General features: G+C 45.7%; 1 protein-coding gene across 1 annotated transcript in view; it reads right to left on the bottom strand.

The window, feature by feature from the left end:
* Window positions 1-10,111, bottom strand: part of CNP (2',3'-cyclic nucleotide 3' phosphodiesterase) — a 46,119-nt gene extending 36,008 nt beyond the window's left edge. The window contains exon 1 of the mRNA XM_068264474.1: window positions 9,945-10,111. Within this exon, the coding sequence (XP_068120575.1) occupies window positions 9,945-10,052 (108 nt within the window). The 5' untranslated portion in view covers window positions 10,053-10,111. The remainder of the gene's footprint in view (window positions 1-9,944) is intronic.
* Window positions 10,112-16,602: the final 6,491 nt, after the last annotated feature.

Genomic DNA, 16,602 nt, shown 5'->3' with positions numbered 1-16,602 from the left:
ATGAGGCCCCTTCAGAGGCCCCTGGGGGAGTTGACCCTTTTGCCTCTATGGCAGCGCCAGCCCTGACCATTACCTGAAGGACTGGGTCCCAATCCTTATGGGCTACAGTACTTGTGCTTGTGTACACACACTTAGGGACTGTTAACCAGGCCTTTTCGCTTTCGATGGCATGTCAGGAGCAAAATTACAGATTAGTTTCCTAAATATCACTGGCAACTGAAAATCTGAGAAATAAGGGCCAATTCACATAAATAGCAGGATGAGTGTTCACACTGACTTCAACCACCTCCTACGGCTTGTCTTTGATCCAAACTGCAACACAGCCAATGGAGTGAAGGTTTTGTACTAGAAAACAAGCAAAAACGATTGGATGACAAATTTCCTTGTAGGAGGCGTTTACGGTCTCAGAAATTGATAAGGAATCGCACACCACCATGCTGGATCAGTGTGACGTCAGAAGAATCCATGAGGTGCCAAAGCGGCAATTTAGAATTTGAAGAGGGAGTGGTTTGTAATTTTATGACTGCTTATAAGGTAAACACTGTCACCATTCTGTGTCTGTTACCTTGACAAAGGGACAAAATGATTCATGTTGTCTCAAAGATGAGAGATGGCAACATGTTAATCTCAAAATTTTACTAACTTTGCAGAGTTAACCCCATAAATCTAACTAGCTTTGAAATATAACTACTGCTTAAACAAGTACCTCTGATAATGGTTAACAACTGTTAGTTGGCAAAAGCGTGTGTGAACCAACCCTAAGCTGAGTTTCACTCAGTGCCACGTTCAAAACGCCAACGTTTAGACGCTAGCTTTTAAAGGCTTTTGGGAAGCCTTCAAGGCTAGCGGTTTGGGTCTCTGCAACTGTCTCCCGTCGGTTACTACCTCTGAAAGCAACATGTTGCTTTCAAGATGAGAAAACACTGGCATCTACCGCCAGGCTTTCATGAAAGCCTGCAAAAGCCATCTTGAATGGGACGGCAGTAGATCCCAAAAAATGCTGCGTTAAACGCCACAAAAACGCCCGTGTGAACCAGCCCTAATATGTCAGGATCCAATCTGGGTTAAAGCGGAATTGTAAATAGCTTTTTAAAACAGTGTTTCACTTTCCTGTGGCTTCGGCAAGCCACCAGGCGCCGTCCTGTCCCGCGCTGGTCCTGCCCGAGCCTCTGTTCTCCCGCCGCTGTTATTCTAAGTCGATGCCAGTACGGCTCTGGCCAAGTGTAGCATTTCTTTGCGTTCCCCTCTACAATAGCAGGGGACGCAAAGAAAGGATAAGCGTGGTCAGAGCCGCGCAGGCGCAGTGGCCCGGCAGTGAAACCGAAAGCAGCTAGTGGCGGGAGAACGGAGGCTCGGGCAGGACCAGCTGCTGGGGGCTTGCAGAAGCCCCAGGTAAGTGAAACACTGTTTAAAAACTATTTACATTTCCGCTTTAAAGTAGGAGGAATAATTGTAATATATAATTTGGAGTATATAACTTCCAGTTCCGAGCTTTCCTCTGCAGACATATTGCGTTTGTCTCCTGTACAGTTAATAAAACCTATACTATACTTCCTAGACTGGTGATATTTCACAACAAGCCGGAAGGAAAGCTGAAGCCCCAGGAGGAAGCAGGATGCAGGACTCTGAGCCCGTGGATGGACAGGTGAGGTGTTCCGCTACGTGCTGCACCTGCTTGTGCGGTACACCTGGCCACACATTCGCACTATAAGACGTGCCGACTCCCCCGCTTTTGGGGGAGAGAAAGTATCTTCTATTCTGAAAAATACAGTAGATTTTCAGAAGACGACAAAATGGGGAAAATGTAGCACATTCTCATTAAGGTAGGCTATAGAAGTTACAGGGACACAAAGTCAGAAAAAAGATTTAGTGAAAATAAACAGCATTAGAATAAAAAAAAAAAAAAAAAAAACTACCGGTAATCGAAAATATTTTTGGGGCATCAGGCTTTAAAGCATCTATTTTATTCTGCAGATCCTAATGCGTTGAGTATAAGTAGGATAATCATAAACTAAACTATGAAATTTGTGGGTAAATTTCAGAAGACTTTGGTTATTGTTTGGCTCTTCTATGAATATTGAAAAGCTGCCCAATTTTGGAGGCATAGGAATGTTATCACTTCAGCTAGCAAATATGTCCATTGTCCATGCAGAGGTCCAACAACTGGCTCCCACTACAAACAAAACAATGGAGTAGTTGGTGTGCCTGGGACACAACAGTCAATACCATTCACTGCTTCCCACTGACATCTCCACTACACAGAATAAACTGGCCATTGTCCTGCAAGAGAAGATGGGAGAGCTCTAATCTGGGGGCTAGACTGACTAACAAGTGTGTAAAAGGATTCTCAGCCTTCTTGAAGAACTTTCTTAAAATGCATTTAGATGCCAATATTTAATACTGATTTAACTGATAGAACGTATATATGTATATCTATACAGTGTTCTCAGAATTTTTTTTCCAGCTGGGTGGTATGAAAAGCTAGCCGAATGGCATAAAAAAATAGCCGGATAGGGCGAGATGAGAGAATGGAGGACTGGCACTTCTCTGCTTACACCCGGCTAAAAGAGCCTGGGGAAAACACTGTCTATAGACACACATAATTCCTAACTTTGATATGTGTGGATGTGTCTAAAGTGGACCTGAACTCTTGCACAGGACACAAAGAAAACATAACAGAAATGTACCCTGTATGTATTTAAAGAGTTTAACCTGTGTAATTCGCCCTCATTTGTGTCTAATCACAGGTTGTAATTTGATTCCTCCATTATGTCACATGATTGCTTATGGCAGATGAGCCCATGTGAAAGCACAGGCTGTAAACAATATGTCTGCTTCCATGAATCAGGAAGTAGAAACTGTGCAGATTTATTGCAGGATGTGTATCAGCTGTAACAAAAATGTTTTTTGTTTAAAGGTTATTATGCTGTTGTGTATCTTTTAGAACAGAGAGGAGTTCTGAGTTCAGGTCCACTTTAAGAGAGGGAAGCCTCAGGATTCTATTAACCTTCCTGGCGGTTCGGGGTAAGCCGCGCAGGAGGTTTTCTCAGGCTCTGTTCGGCGGATTTCCGTAATTTTTTTTTTTGCTGGACGCAGCTAGCACTTTGCTAGCTGCGCCAGCACACCGATCGCCGCCGCCCTGCGCCCGATCACCGCTATCCGGCGCGGGGCGCGCCCCCCCCCCCCCAGACCCCGTGCGCTGCCTGGCCAATCAGTGCCAGGCAGCGCCGAAGGGTGGATCGGGACTCCCAATGACGTCGCTGACGTCTGTGACGTCATCCCGCCCGTCGCCATGGCGACGGGGGAAGCCCTCCAGGAAATCTCGAAGCGGGCGGGGGGATGCCGCTGAGCAGCGGCTATCATGTAGCGAGCCCTGGGCTCGCTACATGATATAAGAAAAAAAAAACAAAACAAAAAAACTGCTGCGCTGCCTCCTGGCGGAATTTTTCATACCGCCAGGAGGGTTAAAGCTTCCCTCGCTACTCCGTGGTCCACTGTTGCCGAGTGCGGCCCCCAGGAAGATTAGCGACAATGCACTGTCGCTAATCACATCGGAGCCGCGCAGCTCCTCTTCCTGGTTCAAGTGCACGCAATAGCCGACTAAGCACGCATGCGCAGTAGCTCACGCAGCCATTGCGCGCACTTGATCCAGGAGAAGGTGCGCGGCCCCGATGTGAAGGGGGCCGCGCACGACAACGAGGGGCTTGACACAACCGAGGGAAGCTTCATTAGGATCCCGAGGCTTCCCTCTCTAAATAGTAAGTGTCGGATTTTGAACCTAATCTTTGGCTTGTGTTCGCTTTAAGCCTGGTACACACCTTCAAATTTGATTGGCCATTTTTAACACTTCCATGTAAAATGAGGGTCAGATTTTGAATCTGCTACTCTATGAGCAGATGGTGTAGGCCAGTGATGGCTTACCTTGGCACTCCAGCTGTGAAAGAACTACAAGTCCCATGAGGCATTGCATACTCTGACAGCTCTAAGCATAACTTGGGGAGGCAGAGGCATGATGGGATTTGTAGTTTTGTCACGCCTGCGCAGTAGCACAGTTACTCGGAATTGATAGAAAAAGCTGATCCTGAGAGGATCCATGCTACAGTGCAGGCACAAGGCATCCTGTGCAGTGTGGTCACGCATTCAGGGACGAGCATGTTGCCGCACGCACCGCTTGATGAAGCCCTTGTCGATAAGGTTCTGGGGGTCCCAGAGCGGGATCGGTGAAGGCAAGGGGGATGGGGAAGTCGCTAAATTATCCAAGGGCTTTCCACTACTGAAATAAATACTCATTTAGGACACTCTTTTACCTTTAGGTACACTTTAAAATACAAAATTCTAAATTGCCATAAAAACACAAGTCTTCTTGGCATTTTCACAGTTATTTGAAATAAATGTTCTAAAGTAATCTTCAGCCAGCCAAACATTTCTACAGCTGACAGTATGCTGGAAATACTCCTCTTTGCAGCCTAGTAGCAACAATACTCCATATTCTCTATTAGGGTCGGTTCAGATGAACGCTTGGCGGGTGTTTACCATTGGCGCCCGGGACTCGATGTTAAAGCGTTTGTATCGGGCTTTTACAGGCGTTTGCGTGAACACGCGGTCCGATCACTTTTTCCATCTTTTTAGGCGACGCTGGACACTACATGTGGCATCCAGGATCAATTACCGCCGTGTTTTCGTGTCCCCCTGGGGGATAAAAAAAGTGCCGATTGCGATGGGAACGCTGCCGAAAGCTCAAAAAAGATGCCACGGAATGAGACGGAAGCCGGGCAGAAACCCATGTGAACCTGCCCTTAGGAGTAACGTTTCTATGACAGTGTCCAGGAGTAATCAGCTGCACAAAGCAAAAGGCTCTGTTAAGCTAGCCGTACTCTATTATGGCCAGAGATGCCTAGCTGACCGATCCTTACCCAACTGATATGTGATTGATTCCTACCATGCATGGCTAGCTCTATTTTTAGATTGCAGCAGAGATCTATTGAGCACTCACTTTAGGATGGAAATCTTTATCCTTTCTCGAATAGATCATCAGGGTGGTCTGTATGGCTGATATTGTGGTAAACCCCTCCCACAGTGTGAGGTCATGACCATGGCCCTGAGAGGTTGCTGTCTGAACTTTTTTGCATTGTGGGAAATAAACAGCGGTTTCTAACTGCCAAGCAAGCAATATAGAACTCCCAGTAAGGCCTGGAACCTACTACAAATCGCTATCCCAATCGCTAGCGTTTTTAATGAGCGTTTTGTAAGCAATTTCTTGAGCGTTTTCTGGCGATTTTGTTAGCGATTTTAAAAAGTGTAAGCTTTGTGCAGCGATTTTTGCGATTTTAATTCTGAATGGTCCTTTCAATGTGTCATAATTGTATTTACAGTTTGCAATCATTTAAAATCACACTCAAATCGATGTGTAGCGATTCATTAGCGATTACGCCAGCGTTTATATACTTTATATTGCATAAACGCTAACGCCACCAAAATGCTGCATGTCTTGCAATTGCGATTTTGCTAATTGCAATTGCTCCAGTGTTTTTCAGCCCATCTATTAACATTAGCTGAGCGCAAACGCTAAAAAAAGCCCTAAACAAACATTCCATACAGATCAACTGGCAGAACTAAAGATGTCACCAGCAGCGATAAATTTCAGAATGTAAATTGGAGAGGAACACTGACTAAATCTATAAATGAATGTTGTAAAAAAAATAAATAAATAAAATATAAGCAATTTTATTCTCACTACAGTTCCACTTTAATCTCAAATGTAGAAAAACCATCCCCCTTTCCATGTGTTACCAATCCACCACAGCATCTATCCCTAAATCTCCCACAACAACAAAGTTATAAAATGGCTCCAAATTGCTCTGCCTCCTGTAGAAGTCCAGCCCCACAAATCTCAGCACCAGAGAATTTCCGAAGTCCACCCTAAAAACACTCGATGCAGGGATAAATTGTGCTGAGATTACTGAAAACTGGTGTATAAATCGCAATGCCTGCTATTGGCATTTCTGTCTGATACCCAATGCAAACAAATGAAGTACCCATGGCCAGCAATGAATTGGGCACTAGTCTAGTTTAGGGGACCCAGCAGGAATTCTCATAGGGTGATTCTGCTAAGGTGATTGGGTGGATGGCAACCTCTCATACTGCTAGGTTTCAGAGAGGTTGTAGTAAACTACACATTTTGCCCACTATCCTCCTCCTGATGACAACGCTTCACGCTGTAGTAGAGGGTGCTGTGATTGGAGAACTGTTCCCTATGAGGTTTTGTGCTGGGTCTTCTAAACTAGACTAGCGCCATGCATTGTGCACCAAAAACAACTCGACTCTGAATCCACTCAAACCTCACCATGGATGAATAATGAACAACAACCCGCACAGCTAACTTTTTTTTGTTCACTAGCATACAAGAGCTGAATTATCCCTATTCCTATCAACAGTCCCCAATGAGACAGAGACTGAAATATTACATATCCCAACCAGACTTTTAACATCAATTGAAAACCATGAGAAAGAACATTACAGGCAGATTAGGTCCAAATCATCTGTATGGAACTGTTGCAGAGTATTACTGCCATTACACATGCAATGTATCCAAATCCTAAAGGGTGCCCTCCCTCTTTCCTGTAGGCCGTAACCCAACTTTAAATCCTCTAAGTCTAAGTATATGTGCTAATGCAATTTATCATAGGCTGATGGGTCCCCGAGCATTGACCATAGACTGATAGGGGACATCAGATCATAGGGATTAGACGTGTAAGCTCCTCCTTCGGAACAGTGACACGAGTATGCACGCTCCAGATGATATCAGCTCTGTACAAACAAAATAACGTATGACTCTGGATTTAGACGAATAAACCAGTGGTATAGTTTTAGATTTAATGCCAACTTTTAGCTATCTAGATTAGGCCACCCAGAATCCATTGTTTTCTGGCAACAGAACAATGCCTTGTAGGTAGTAGGTAAATGTATTAATTGTCAGATGTTTTCAACCCATTCTCCTCGTATATACAGTACATTAATTATTATTATTATTATTGTATTTATAAAGCGCCAACATATTACGCAGCGCAGTACATGACCATGCGTCCTTATCTAGCACTCACTGATTCCGAAAAAATATCTTGCCTGTAATAAAAGTGACAAGTAGCTCTTAAACCTGACCACTCATACCTCATTTCTTCTTGATAGTAAAAGGAGGCCATAGAGCTTCTGGCTGTCAGAGGCAAACTAGAAGTTCTTGTGACTGCTCTCTCTCGGCAAAAATATCTCATGTTGCATGTGTGGAGATGTGGTGATAAATGGGTAAAGTCCACTCAGCCTCCAGCATTTCCACCAACATTAACAAGGAGCTCACCAAAATTCAGCTCACTCTTTCAGTTCTTTAGATCAATAATATTGTTTGTCAGGTGAGACGTAGGTCATTCTCAGTGACAAAGATCAGCTGAACTGGTCAGTATTAACATGTATGGGTAGGTCAAAGTACCAGGTCTATGGAAACATTGTAAGAACTGAGACGGACATCATGGTCCACATTACCCTAATGCCAGGTATACACAATGCAATTTCTAGTCAGATTGAAGCAATAATTTCTGGCATGTCCGATCTGCTCCTGATCAATAACAGAATTGATTTTCAGATAACTACTGCACAAAATTGATTCAGTTATTGATCAGGAGCAGATCGAACATGTTGGAAATTATCAATCTGACCAGTCATTCGGACGGGAAATTGCATCGTGTATATACTAGCATACCATACAAACCCAGGAAGAACAACAGTACCTCTTACAAGATCTTTTATGCCTGGTACACGCCATAAAATTTCCCGTCAAATCGATTATTTCTGTCAGGATTTCCAATAAATGAATGAATTTCCAATCGTTTTACTGATCAACTTTATATAGAAGTGATCAGAAAATCTGATTTCTGATTGTTTTTCTGATCAATTAGGACGTAATTCGATTAGAAAATAATAGTTTTGAGCCATCTATCAGACAGGAAATTGCATGTTGTGTACCAGGCATTCGTTTCCTCACTTTACAATACACTGTAAACACAGCCAAGGGATGGGACCCCTTGTTTCCTCCTAATATAAGTATATAAAGAATTGGCGGACCCCGTCTTGCTTCTGCGGTAACATAGATGGATTTGAGTCACGTCTCTTGTAGTACTCAGCATGACAACCAGCAACCTCCCGCTGTCAAGACAAGTATTTCTTGTTCAGGGTTGACAGCTCATCTCTTTAACGTGCTATCAGCCCAAAGATTATTCAGGCTATACAGATTAAGTCAGTGCCTTAACTGAATTTAATTAGACTATGAACCATGCAATTAATATGAGCGATGATAAAGAATAATTTGGCAACCCTACGATCACTTCTTCCTTCTTACTACACTTCCAATAACTTTTCTTTGGATCTTCTTCCTATAAAGTTCTGTACACCTGCCTGCCATCTGTCACTCAAAACTAAGGCGAAAAGACCGAAAATCATTCCAGAAACAAAAAACAAACAAACAAAAAAAGTGGGTACTTACATATTATCCCATCTGGAAAGTTTGGAAACTTTTTGTTAAAGTTCTGTTTGCTCCCACATGAAGATCTGACCAGTTTTGGAAAGTTGAAAGTTCCGAGTCGGTATAATGCTCATTTCCCAAGTTATGGGGTTTTTAAGGAGGGGTGTCCCCTGAACTTGGCTACAGAAAGTGCAATTACAGAAGTACGGAACGAACCCGACATGATGATAAGCAGCACACCCGGTAGGTCATCTTCTTCCTTTGCAGAATAAATCTGTGTCTTCAAAACTTATGTCAAGTGCCCTGCGTCTCATTACAGATGAAGGAGCAGTGCAGCTATGCGCCCTTGTCTCCTCTCTGTCTTATGTTGGGTACACACTGAGATTTTCTGGCCGCTTTACGGTCAGATCGATTATTTCCAACATGTCCGATTTGCTTTCCGTTAACTTTAATAGGAAATCGATCGGAAAACAAACCGGACATGTAGGAAATAATCGATCGGCCAGAAAATCTCATAGTGTGTACCCAGCATTACTGGCATGGGCAGGAGACCCAATTCCACCGTGCTCTCTGCAGCAAATTGCAGGGGACACCCGTCCCCCAAACCCCCCCTAACTTGGAAATCGGGCATTGCATTAACTCGGGACCAAGTGCAAAGGAAAGGACTTTCAGCTTTCCAAAAATGGTAAGATCTTGCTAGCGGATCAAACAGAACTTTAACAAAAAGCTGCCAAACTTTCCAGATGGGATATGTAATTACCAAAAAGTGTTCCACCAGCAGTAAAAGACAGCGATTATTGTCCATGTAGCACGATCTGTCCTTGCGGATTGGACGATAATCTGCATTATATCATATCAAATGATCGCTCCATTCAAATTACTCATGTGTGGCTAAATACCCACATCTGGGTCCTTATTTTCGCTCTTCCACAAACAATCCAATCACCCTTTTGAATTCACCGATTATCGGATGTCGTTCATTGCAAACCATTGGGGATTACTCATTTTCGAGAAAATATATGCGCTCACAGTACACTACTATGGTTATCAAAGAACAAATATGAGCTTATCACCCCCTCCTACCAGATAAATACTAACCAGAACCTTATTGCCCCTAAAACTCAGTAGAAAAAGTTAATTGCATATGGGCCAAATATCTGGTTTCACTTTCTCTACACGACTTAATAGCGAACCTCCTCCTTCAGCTAACTGTCCACGCATCATCACCATCACTGATCATCACAGCCGCCTCGCAGTGCACAGACGAGTAGATTTCACCTACTACTGATCCGTGTTGTTGTTGTGTTTGTGAGCGAGGCGAGCTTGGGCAGATCCAGCAGAGACGTGCCAGGCTTGCTCACTATGCCCGCCTAGAGGCTGCCCCTGCCAGCTGATGCATGCAAGCAGTCAGATGTATGGGATCTGTAGCGGTTACCTCAGGGAAGGTGAGCGGTCTCGGCTTGCGGCACACCACGATCGGTGGACAGAAGACGCGTGGAAACCCGGACAGCTGCAAACAGCTAGTGACCCGACTGGCACACATTAGTGCTCCTATCTCTCCACCCGCCCTCGCTACAGACACACCCTCCGCTCTACTATCGAGGTCTCCTCTCAGTGGATCATGTGTTATGGCCCTGCCTCTTCCCTCTTCAAGCTGTGCATTGTAGAGATGGGAAGTTCGGATCTTTTCAATGATCCGGATGATTCGAATCGGATCATTGAAAAGATCCGGATCTTTGATCCGAATCTCGGATCATTTTACTACCGAAGCATTCGGGGTGAAATGAACAGCAGGACAGGTCTGTGGACAGGAGAAGGGGAGGGGGGTGGACACACAGAGAAGGGGAGAAGATGGACAGAGGGCAGGGAGTGGACAGAGAAGGGAGGAGGGACGAGCAGAGAGCAGAAATGTTTGTGCACACAATACCCACATGCTGTATTTCACCTATATGCTCATCTGTATACTTTCCATGCAAACGTCACACAGTGAAGGAAAGCATTCCCAGAAGATAAGTGCAGCTGTTTAGTGCCGAGTGGAGGAGGATCATTTTGCCCTGCAATCACAGTGCCTGCAAAGTTACTGAGCTATGCTGAGCCAAAAGCTTCCAATGTGATCACTGTGCAGCACTACGGAACAGACAGCCTGTAATGAGCAGCACGTTATAGCCAGTATGTGTGCTCTACACATATCTGGCAGTGGCACCCATGTCCCCTCTCTCTCATCTACCTGTCTCCCTGCAAGGCTGCCTCCCATACAACAGAGCGATCCATCTCTGCTCTGCTTCCAAGACCCCGCTGCCCGCTGAGAGGGGGCGTGTCGCTCCTGGCCCCGCCCCTTTTGCGATCCGAATCGTTCATTTTGATGATTCGGATGATCGACTCATTAAATAGATTCGGATCAAAGATCCGAATCGTTCATGATCCGGACAACACTAGTGCATTGTACTGATACAATGCTGACCATTATAACAGAGGTTTGCTTTCGGTATATCATAACGTTCTCTACTCATGATAGATGTTCAGGAGGACACGAGAAAATAATGTGCAACAAACAGACTTTAGCTAGTCGCCATGATGCCACGTTACCCCAATGAGTATTTGGCCTGGTTTATACTATGTAATTTCCTCTCCAGATCCTACTATATTTACACATAGATCCTAACTATCCAGTCCCTCTTTATAAACCAAATCCCTCTTTTCTTCTTTGTCCCTCTTTCAGGACTGCTGTAGAGATCTGGGTTTCTACTGTGTATGTATTTTTTTATGAAAATAAAACTAGTGATGAATGATAGAAAGTACCAGTGTGGTTTGAATGATAAAACTACATCTTTTGGTTCTGAATAGTGTTCCTAAAACCAAAAAGCTACATACTGTAGCCAGAGGCGTAGCTAGGGTTTTCAGCGCCCGGGGACAAAGACTATTAATGCGCCCCCTAAGGTGAAGGGTCGTGACCAAATGTGGGCGTGGTTATGGGTGCTCCACATTTGGTCACGCCCCTTCAAATGTACATGGAAGTTAGCAGGCTCATGCTCACCCACCCTCCCTCAGTATGTACCTTCCAGCATGTTCCAAGACAAATTCACCAATCATGAGCCCCCCCCCATCAAGACAAATTCCGCAATTATGAGCAAACATGAGGCCCCCAACATGACCAACTCAGCAATCATGAGGCCCCCAACAAGACAAATTTAGCAATCCTGAGGCCCCCAACAAGACAAATTCAGCAATCTTGAGGCCCCCAACAAATCATGAGGCCCCCAACAAGACAAATTCAGTAACGATGAGGCCCCCAACAAGACAAATTCAGCAGTCATGAGGCACATAAATAGACAGCATTTCACATAAATAGGCAGAATGCCCCCTTAATATGGTAGACACCTCTCACCTGGCAGCAGTTCCCCAAAATACACTCAATCTGACAGCAGTGCTTCCCCAAAAATAGGTAGCCCCAGATCTATAGGTGTCCCCAGAATAGGTGGCCAGCAGTATAGATGTCCCCAGAACAGGTAGCCAGGGGTAGAGATGTCCACAGAACAGGTAGCCAGGGGTATATGTGCCCAGTATATGTAGGCAGGGGTATGTGTCCCCAGTATATGTAGCCAGAGGTATATGTGCCCAGTATATATAGCCAGGGGTATATGTGCCCAGTATATATAGTCAGGGGTATATGTGCCCAGTATATATAGTCAGGGGTATATGTGCCCAGTATATGTAGCCAGGGGTATATATGCCCAGTATATGTAGCCAGGGGTATATGTGCCCAGTATATGTAGCCAGGGGTATATGTGCCCAGTATATGTAGCCAGGGGTATATATGCCCAGTATATGTAACCAGGGGTATATGTACCCAGTATATGTAGTTAGGGGTATATGTGCCCAGTATATGTAGGCAGGGGTATATGTGCCCAGAGTAGGTAGCCAGGTGTATATGTGCCCAGAGTAGGTAGCCAGGGGTATATGCCCAGTATATGTAGTTAGGGGTATATGTGCCCAATATATGTAGGCAGGGGTATATGTGCCCAGAGTAGGTAGCCAGGGGTATATGTGCCCAGAGTAGGTAGGCAGGGGTATATGCCCAGTATATGTAGTTAGGGGTATATGTGCCCAATATATGTAGGCAGGGGTATATGTGCCCAGAGTAGGTAGCAAGGGGTATATGCCCAGTATATGTAGTTAGGGGTATATGTGCCCAATATATGTAGGCAGGGGTATATGTGCCCAGAGTAGGTAGCCAGGGGTATATGCCCAGTATATGTAGTTAGGAGTATATGTGCCCAGTATATGTAGGCAGGGGTATATGTGCCCAGAGTAGGAAGCCAGGGGTATATGTGCCCAGAGTAGGTAGCCAGGGGTATATGCCCAGTATATGTAGTTAGGGGTATATGTGCCCAATATATGTAGGCAGGGGTATATGTGCCCAGAGTAGGTAGCCAGGGGTATATGTGCCCAGAGTAGGTAGCCAGGGGTATATGCCCAGTATATGTAGTTAGGGGTATATGTGCCCAATATATGAAGGCAGGGGTATATGTGCCCAGAGTAGGTAGCCAGGGGTATATGTGCCCAGAGTAGGTAGCCAGGGGTATATGCCCAGTATATGTAGTTAGGGGTATATGTGCCCAATATATGTAGGCAGGGGTATATGTGCCCAGAGTAGGTAGCCAGGGGTATATGTGCCCAGAGTAGGTAGCCAGGGGTATATGCCCAGTATATGTAGTTAGGGGTATATGTGCCCAATATATGTAGGCAGGGGTATATGTGCCCAGAGTAGGTAGCCAGGGGTATATGCCCAGTATATGTAGTTAGGGGTATATGTGCCCAATATATGTAGGCAGGGGTATATGTGCCCAGAGTAGGTAGCCAGGGGTATATGTGCCCAGAGTAGGTAGCCAGGGGTATATGTGCCCAGAGTAGGTAGCCAGGGGTATATGCCCAGTATATGTAGTTAGGAGTATATGTGCCCAGTATATGTAGGTAGGGGTATATGTGCCCAGAGTAGGAAGCCAGGGGTATATGTGCCCAGAGTAGGTAGCCAGGGGTATATGCCCAGTATATGTAGTTAAGGGTATATGTGCCCAATATATGTAGGCAGGGGTATATGTGCCCAGAGTAGGTAGCCAGGGGTATATGTGCCCAGAGTAGGTAGCCAGGGGTATATGCCCAGTATATGTAGTTAGGGGTATATGTGCCCAATATATGAAGGCAGGGGTATATGTGCCCAGAGTAGGTAGCCAGGGGTATATGCCCAGTATATGTAGTTAGGGGTATATGTGCCCAATATATGTAGGCAGGGGTATATGTGCCCAGAGTAGGTAGGCAGGGGTATATTTGCCCAGAGTAGGTAGCCAGGGGTATATGCCCAGTATATGTAATTAGGGGTATATGTGCCCAATATATGTAGGCAGGGGTATATGTGCCCAGAGTAGGTAGCCAGGGGTATATGTGCCCAGAGTAGGTAGCCAGGGGTATATGCCCAGTATATGTAGTTAGGGGTATATGTGCCCAATATATGTAGGCAAGGGTATATGTGCCCAGAGTAGGTAGCCAGGGGTATATGTGCCCAGAGTAGGTAGCCAGGTGTATATGTGCCCAGAGTAGGTAGCCAGGGGTATATGCCCAGTATATGTAGTTAGGGGTATATGTGCCCAATATATGTAGGCAGGGGTATATGTGCCCAGAGTAGGTAGCCAGGGGTATATGTGCCCAGAGTAGGTAGCCAGGGGTATATGCCCAGTATATGTAGTTAGGGGTATATGTGCCCAATATATGTAGGCAGGGGTATATGTGCCTAGAGTGGTAGCCAGGGGTATATGCCCAGTATATGTAGTTAGGGGTATATGTGCCCAATATATGTAGGCAGGGGTATATGTGCCCAGAGTAGGTAGCCAGGGGTATATGTGCCCAGAGTAGGTAGCCAGGGGTATATGTGCCCAGAGTAGGTAGCCAGGGGTATATGTGCCCAGAGTAGGTAGCCAGGGGTATATGCCCAGTATATGTAGTTAGGGGTATATGTGCCCAATATATGTAGGCAGGGGTTTATGTGCCCAGAGTAGGTAGCCAGGGGTATATGCCCAGTATATGCAGTTAGGGGTATATGTGCCCAATATATGTAGGCAGGGGTATATGTGCCCAGAGTAGGTAGCCAGGGGTATATGTACCCAGAGTAGGTAGCCAGGGGTATATGTGCCCAGAGTAGGTAGCCAGGGGTTTATGTGCCCAGAGTAGGTAGCCAGGGGTATATGCCCAGTATATGTAGTTAGGGGTATATGTGCCCAATATATGTAGGCAGGGGTATATGTGCCCAGAGTAGGTAGCCAGGTCAGGTGTCCCCCTCCCCAGCAGGAGGGGAGCAGCGCAGAGAAGAGGAAGAGCTGCTTTCCCTTCCTCGCTCTCCCCTCCAATGTCTGGGTGGCTGGCAGCGGCGGGCGGAACTTACCTTCGTCTCGTCGCAGCGCCGGATGGATCTGCCACTACCCTGGTCTGGTTCAGACCAGAGCAGCGGCTGCGCACCCAAACTTCCGGCCGGCGCTGGAGCGAGACGGAGGTGAGTTCCGCCCGCCGCTGCCAGCCACCCGGACATTGGAGGGGACAGCAAGGGAGGGAGGGAGAGCACCTAAGGTGAGGGAAGGAGGGGGGAGATGGCCCCCCTTCCCCACCGTCCACACAGCTCTCCCTCTTCTCTGCGCTGCTCCCCTCACCCGCCGCAAAAAAAACCCAAAAAAACCCCAAAGCTCAGCTGGGCGCCCTTGGGGACCAGGCGCCCCGGGGCACTTGTCCTACCCCGACCCCCCTAGCTCCGCGCCTGACTGTAGCTACTCGGAATAGAAATTTAAATTAGCTGTGGCCACGAGTGGAGGGGATTACTTTCCCATGCGTCCGTCTGACTCGATGCACTCCATTTGCGTTGCATTTTTCACGTCCCACAGTTCCTCTCTCCAGGTTGAATATGACGTGTGACGCGAATAGAGTGCATCGGATCAGGCGGCTGCAGGGGTAAGTGAACCAGGTTAGGCACCACCAGGAGTAAGGGGGTTAAGGGTAGTCATCAGTAGAAGGAAGGAAGGTTTTGTTTTAGAGTAGGGTTAGTTAAGATCATAGTTAAAAAAAAATAAAAAAAATCAGTAAAGACTATTTTACTATAGGGATATCAGTAATACTAGTGGCAAACCATACGTCGAATTGGTTCAGAGGGTCCCAGCACTGGAACCCAAAGCTCAAAGTGGATGTGGGAAGCCTCTGGATTATCTAGATCATACATGTCAAACTCCGGCCCGTGGGCCAAATCTGGCCCTCAGAGCCATTAAATTTAGCCCTCAAGTAGTTTCCCCATTTTGCATTATGTTTGGCCCTCTCTAGACCACCAGGGAAGCTATATTGGAGGTGAAGCCTTAGTACACCAGGGAAGCAATATGAGGGAGGGTAGCGGGACACCACTAAACACTAGGGAACTGTATAGGGGAGGGGGGACCACTAGGCACCAGGGAACTGTATTATGCTGGGAATACACGTTTCGTTTTTGCCTTCGTTTTAGCCTTCGTTTCGATTGTGCCCTTTGTCCTTTTCGATCCCGAAATAATCGATCGTACGGTTAATATCACCACCCATGGTTTGTTTGTTTTTTTTCGATTCTGATGGTTTCGTTTTTCCAATGATCGAAGGCTGCAAAGAAACGAAACGTAGTACAGGGACGGACGGCATAAACGAATATATAATCGATCTGAACAGCCATCAAGCCTACCAATGGTTCGATTAGATGGATAAAGAGAGATAATATCAAACATGTTCGATCACTAGTCGTTCGTTTTTGGGGTCTATTAATCGAAACTATAATGAGATTATGACTATTTTCACATACGTTTTCAACACTCGATTCGTTTACCAAACGAATCGAAGGCTAAAACGAAGGCAAAAACGAAACGTGTATTCCCAGCATAAGGGTTGTAGGAGGGCCATAAATAAAATAAATCAGAGATGATATCATTAAAAGATTTGCTACTTACAGTGAGATGTCAAAGTTTGGGCAACCTTGTTAGTAATCATGATTTTCCTATATAAATCGTTGGTTGTTACGATAAAAAATGTCAGTTAAATATGTC

Source organism: Hyperolius riggenbachi, chromosome 12 (genome assembly GCF_040937935.1).
Source record: "Hyperolius riggenbachi isolate aHypRig1 chromosome 12, aHypRig1.pri, whole genome shotgun sequence".
Lineage (NCBI taxonomy): Eukaryota > Metazoa > Chordata > Amphibia > Anura > Hyperoliidae > Hyperolius > Hyperolius riggenbachi.
Note: the sequence above shows the minus strand (reverse complement) of the source record. Positions and strands in the feature narration are given on the sequence as shown.